This window comes from Argentina silus (genome assembly GCF_951799395.1).
Source record: "Argentina silus genome assembly, chromosome: 3".
Classification (NCBI taxonomy): Eukaryota; Metazoa; Chordata; class Actinopteri; order Argentiniformes; family Argentinidae; genus Argentina; species Argentina silus.
In genome coordinates this window covers 20,159,192-20,165,854 of record NC_139657.1, presented here as the reverse complement: position 1 = coordinate 20,165,854, position 6,663 = coordinate 20,159,192, and the positions used below count along the sequence as shown (strand labels likewise).

At 42.0% G+C, this 6,663-nt stretch overlaps 1 protein-coding gene across 1 annotated transcript; it reads right to left on the bottom strand.

The window, feature by feature from the left end:
* Window positions 1-164: 164 nt before the first annotated feature.
* ucmab (upper zone of growth plate and cartilage matrix associated b) lies at window positions 165-6,190 on the bottom strand (the record flags this gene model as incomplete). Its single annotated transcript, XM_083666502.1, has 5 exons — window positions 165-391; window positions 685-783; window positions 5,686-5,781; window positions 5,877-5,945; window positions 6,133-6,190. The coding sequence occupies 5 exons, from the start codon at window positions 6,188-6,190 to the stop codon at window positions 294-296; spliced, it is 420 nt and encodes a 139-aa protein (XP_083522628.1). The 3' UTR covers window positions 165-293.
* Between the last annotated feature and the right edge of the window lie 473 nt (window positions 6,191-6,663).

Here is a 6,663-nt window from a genome sequence, read left to right as displayed (position 1 = left end):
AATGTTATGCTCAAATCAACATCATTTTACAGTTATACACTATGCGATAATGCAACACACCTGCAAGCTTTAAAATCAACAAACAGTAATAGCATGACTTTTCATTTGTTTATCGGTAATTGAAAAACAGACATTTTTAAAGAGCTCGTATTCTGAAGGTCCCAAATGTAATTGTGTAAGTGGGTGAAAAGCACTTTTTTTTTTTTGTAGGGAGAGGTCTGTACATAAAAGGCTTCTCCCTCTATGTCCTGTATGTAATACCACTTATCTCCAGGAGGGCGGCACCGGTGGTCTCAGATAGATTGGCGGTTGTATTCCTGAGGGGGATTCATCCCATCGTAGTGGAACTCTCTCCACTGCTCAGTACTCTCCCGGGTCCTCTCGTCTTGCTCTGAGAGGTGAGAGTTCAGGGATGGATGGGATGAAATAGGGTAGACAACTGATAGATATTAAGTGTTACAGGGTCTTCTATTTATACACATACATACTCCCTACTTCCCAATACTGAGCTCTGAGTGTACACACAAGCTAGTGTTTGGGACTGGTTCATCTTATACACCTCAACACATCATAAACATACACGTCATTACCAATGGCTATTGATATTAGCATCAGGAAAAGACCAGGAACAGTGTTAAATCCAGAGGTATAGTAATCCAGTAAATTAGCTAACAGGTTGTATACCGTCATTTTCTTCCTCAGCGTAGTTCTCAAAGTCATTCCTCTGCTCCTCATGGTACTCCCGCATCCTCTGATCCGCTGCAAGCACCTGCCTTTGTTCAGCTTTGACGGAGGGAATGTGGGAGAAAGAAGGAAAAAGAGGGGGGGGCACAAAACGGAAAATAAATTTTTACGTAATAAAATCTAATTACAATCTCAAAGCTCGACAACCCAGGTGAATTGTACAGACAGATGTATACATGCACAAAGTACATCAGAATCAATTATACTTGTACAGTGCCAAGAAAAAGTAAATGAACCCCTACACAGTTTTCACATTTTGTTACACTGGAGCTTGAAATTAAAATGCATTTCTTTTAGAATTTTTTTAAATTGATCTACTAATCTATTCCACACATTCAAATTGAAACAAAATTTACTGAAAATTTATAGAAGTAGTAAAAAATGAATAACCAAAATGTTCTGTGTGAGTAAGTATGTGAACTCTTGGCAATAGCAAACCAAAATGAGTACAAAGCACTCAAATTACCCTACCAAGTTACACTATAGTTGGAATGACTGCGCAAAACATAGTGCTTCACATTATTTATGAATTTCTCTGAAAGGTTCCTGTCTATCATTAAATAGTGGATAGTAGGTGTTGGTTTCACCATTCAGAAATTACACTAAAACACTTTTTATGCATCAGAATCAGAATCAGAATTCTTTTATTTGGCCAAGTATATTTGCACATACAGGAAATTGACTTGGTGAGGTTGGTGCGTGGACATAAAAAAACAAATAGCAAATATTGACAAGACATTTACAAAATAGCAAAGTATTAACAAAAATAACAAATTTACAAAAAAGAGCAGCAGAACAATACATCTTGTAGGCACAAGAGGCTGTGAAATGGTTGTGGGCCATGTACACTATAAATTAGAATAATTTAAAATAGTTATAAATTACACTGTCAGTGCGTTGTTTGTGTGACAGGGTGGGGGGGTCAGAGAGAGGCAGGGGGCTTGGTTGTGAGCCCCACTGCCATGGGGAAGTTCAGGTGGCGCGATGTTTTAGTCTTGATTGACCGGAACCTTTTGCCGGATGGAAGTCTCTGGAAGAGGTGATGACCAGGATGGGAAGTATCAGCGATGATCTTTCCTGCTCTCTTACTGGTCCTGGAGTGGAACAGGTCCAGGAGAGATGGCAGGTTGCAGCCGATGACCTTCTCTGCTGACCGAATGATCCGCTGCAATCTGCCTTTGAATAGTAGAGGAGAGAGCACACAGCCTTGTGGGGCTCCGGTGCTGATGGTTCGGGGCTCCGAGACAAGCTTGCCCAGCCGTACCTGCTGCTTCCTGTCTGTCAGAAAGTCAGTGATCCACCTGATGGCCTTGAGGTGGGTGAGCATGAGGCGCTCAAAGGTCTTCATTACCACAGAGGTCAGGGCGACTGGTCTGTAGTCATTAAGGCCTGTGATCCTCTGCTTTTTGGGAACTGGGATGATGGTGGATGTTTTGAAGCAGGCAGGTACCATGCATTCAGCCAGTGAGGTGTTGAAGATGTCCGTAAACACTGTAGACAGCTGGTCTGCACAGTGCTTCAGTGTGGAGGGGGAGACAGCATCTGGTCCAGCTGCCTTGCGGGGGTTCTGTTAGTCCCCCTATTTCAGGGTACCCAAAAGAAATGGGACAATTGGCTTGACAGGTGTTTTTGGTAAGTCAGGTGTGTTCCTTCACATCATTTGTGCAGGCATAAGAGTGTGTCAATGTCTAGGATTGATTCTAGGCTTTTGTGTCTGCCTTTGGAGTCTGCTATTGGTGTCTATCAACATCAGGACCAAAGCCTTGATTAGGTGGAAAAATCCCCCCCAAAAAATATCTAAACCATAGGCTTGCCAAAATCAACAGTTTGGAACATCATTAAAAAGAAAGAAAAGCACAGGTGACCTCAGCAATCGCAAACAGGCTGGTAGGCCAAGGCAGACTTCTTTAGTGGATGACTGAAGAATACTCACTGTAATTAGGAAAAACCCCAAAACAACTGTCTCTCTGATCAGGAGGTAGGCATGAATGTGTCAGAGACTACAGTACCATCCGCAGAATATGTCACCAGGCGAACTACAGAGGCTTCACTGCAAGGTGCAAACCACTAGTTATCCTTAAAAAGTATGGTTACTTAGAGTTTGCTAAAACATACCTGAAAAGCCTGCAGAGGTCTGGAAAAAGGTCTTGTCTGGTAAAGATTAATATGATCATGTACCAGAGTGATTGAAGATTTGGAGAAACGGTACAGTATACAGTACCACCTCATCTGTGAAACATGGTGGAGGGGGTGTTATGGTTTGGGCATATATAGCTGCCACTAGAACTGGCTAATTTCTCTTAATTGATGATGTAACTGCTAAAGACAGCAGCAGAATGTATTCTGAAGTGAACAGAAACATCTTGTCTGCTCAAGTACAAGCAAATGCCTCGAAATTCATTGGATGGCGCTTCATCATATAGTAAGACAATGACCCACAACATACTGCCATAGTAACTAGGGAGTTTTTCTGGGACAAAAAGTGTAAAATTCTTGACTGGCCAAGTCAATTTTCATTGGGATGCATGTTATCGGTAGAGACTGAGGAGTTTAGGATCAAGAGGAAAATGTATAAAGCAAAGCAGAGACAAAGTCAAAGGGGTAAACTTCCTATTCACTGAGAGATAAACCTTATCATTGGGGTAGAAATGCACCCATCAGTTGGGAAAATACACAAGAACAAGTCAAAAGCTACACTGGAATGGCTTAACACAAAGAGAGTGAATGACAGTGAGTTTCCTATTGACAGACAATAAACCAGGTTGAAAATCTGAGGGGAGACTAGACGATTACTGTCCATCCAAGATCCCCAACTAACTTAATAAAGCCCTGGCAATTCATCAAGAAGAATGGGTGAATATTGCCCTGTCTGGTGTGCAATGTTGTAGAGACTTGGAGAAAGTCTAGAAAGTCTCAAAGCTGTAATTGCTCACAAAAGAGCTTTCTACAAGTCCTGACACAGGGGTTCACATACTTGCGCAACACACACTTTCACACACTTTCATTTAGAATCCAAACAAGATTTGTGACAAGTCATGAATGCTATACAATTCTCATGACCTCTGATCTTCTAGTTCCATGGAACAGGTCTGTGTGCATAATGAGCTTCTCTCTCTGGAATTCACTTTGGGGAATTTAGGCCAGGCCATTGTAAATAACAAAGTGGACAAAAATAGAAGATTTACAACTGAAATTATGAAGTCTAAGTGGTTACTACTGAGGTAGTGACCCAGTGTGAATTTAACTGACAAGGTGACCACCATCATCAGCCAGCTACTATTTTAGAGTGATTATGTCAAGTGCTGGTATAATGTATGCAAGTCAGTTATTTTCACATAGAGAGGATAATGCGACACACCAATGAAACTCATTTGCTTGTTTGTTTTCGTTTTTACAAGACACATGGTGAAATGCTCCTTACTCTATTTGACCCACTCACTCCTACCTGGCAAAATGTCACCACCCCACACCCCATTATACCCCAACCTCATTATAGAAATTCAAGAACATAAATGACCTAACTCGTTCTCAGAGTTGGTTAACTCTTGAGGTTCCTCGGGTATCCACCGAATTGGGTAAATCTGCTTTTAGTTATGGTGCACCTCACTGCTGGAACAATCTACAAAAAACATTTCAGTTGGTTTTTCTAGTGCTTCTTGGGCAATTTAGGGTGTTAATTGAGATCCTCTTTGGTGAAGGATGTCATTGTTTCTCCTGATATATTGTGGTTTTATATGATTGATATATTCATTTCTGTATTTAACTGTGTTGTATTTTGTTAGTGTTGTTTTGTAATTGTATAGATATTGTGGACAAGGTGCACATGCAAAAGAGACCTTGGTCTCAATGTGTTTTCCCCTGCAGAAATAAAGGTTAAATAAAAAATAAATAAAATTCATGCTTTGTCCCTAATTTTTCCCTCAGTGGATCTCACCCGACTTACTAAGTAAGGCTGTAGTATATGGCTGGCAAGGCTTTAAAGAGGACATCTCTTTTTTTCTTACTCTAACCTCTTTTTCTCTGACTGACCCCCACTTCGCTGTGCCTGTGTGTTGGCACATTCCACATTCAGCTCCTAACTGCTCTCTTCATCCAGCCTGAATACAAACACCACTCCATCTCACGTTCAAGCTTCTCTTTCTCTCTTTCTCTACGCTTCTCTGCGTGTTTATTTGTACTTCTCTCACTCACATCTCTAACTGCACTCAAATCATCTTTTGTTATACTTTTGTATATTACATAACACTTCCAGTTCATAACAGCTCTCTATCTTTATACTCACCTTGCTGTCAGCTGCATTGCACTCATCAGGAGCATCACATATCTTACTGATGGGAATTTTCAAAACATCTCCTTTCGTGTCCTAAATACTGTACATTCACTTTTCACTTTTCCGAAGTCTAATCAAAGTTAATAATGTCTACCCCTGAATTGGAGGGGGAGAGTGCTGAATGCTCCATGCTGCCCTGTGGCTCCTGCTGCAGCCTCCAACAGGCTTTTCTGCACTTCACAGCAGGGGTGGGATGGTCTGGTCTGGCAAGGCAGAACACCTGAGGTGACTACAGTTTGCAGCTGCCAGTTGCCAGCCTCCCATATTCAAAACAGTCCCCTGTCAGCCATAACAACATTGACCTAAATCCATTCAGACATACAGTAACATTACCTATTAAATTGAAACATTACCAGTTTAGACCAAACATCATTCCCAATAACAACAATACTTGAGTGCAACAGTATAAACTCAGGCACAGTGCAGTAGTGCTTCTGCAACCCAAACATTTTTCAGCTGACTATTAATAATCAATCTAGACTTGGGGATCAAGCTATCTATGCATACATGGAATATCTCGTCATTACCACAGCATCATACCACACCATCCTGGTTGACCAACTTTCGGTCAAAACCATCAACAAAACATCAAGCAACATAGACAGCCTTACCATCGATCTCATCCTGAGACTTCACAGCCCTTTTGCTACGGCGTCTGAAGAAGTTGGCGGCATCGGCCTCTGCCATGAAGATCCTCCTCAGTGAAGCTGAGAGGCAGGAAGAGGAAGAGGGGGAGATGAAGCATATAGGAGAGTAAGGCAGGTCAGGAAGAAGGAAAGAGGAGAATGGAGGTTCTGCTTACCTTGTGGGTCTGATACCTTGGTAGTGTCCTTATCATTGGGCACAGCTGCACTGTCTGCCTCCTGAGACACTAGGTCAGAGGACAAAACATCAGCGCTCCACAATTCATCTATCACACTGTTCCCGTTCAGTTTACTCTCAAAGGTTTACAGGGAGAAAACCGAAATGATTACATGCACCATCTTCCTCAATGACCAAACCTCACCCCATAAAGCCATGTAGTCCCCAAACCCCACATTCCCCTACACCAGACTCACAGCACAGTGCCAGGAGCACAGAGAGAAGCGCAAGAAGGGCTGTGTGCGTCCAGGCCATCTTGAGAGCTGTGTCTGAGCTGTTGAGAGATACGAGAGGTGCAAGAGAGAGGTGAGTGAGACGTAGGTGAGAGTGCGCCCCTGAGGGGTGGGGTAGGGGCTGGGTGAAGATCAGGTGGAATTCAGCTGGAGCAGTGACCAAGAAGCAGTCCGGCAAACAACAACAAAGTTTCCACCTACACATAAAAACAAGAGCAGTTACTGATTTGCATTGTAACAGTTTAATCTGAAAACCCTGAAAAATAATCTACAGTTGTAAAATAAAATCTTAGATAAAATGTGTTTATCATTTTTGAGGTCATAAGGCAGCAATTGACTTTTGATCCTTAGGTTCCAGATACCATATATGGTGATAGATGGATGACCTTTCACCTATCCTCAGTTAGCACAAGCTTGTGAATAAATAATTTATGCTGCTTAATTTAGGAGAGGCTCATTTTGGATGACTGAGATCAGAGATTGAGATCTCCATAT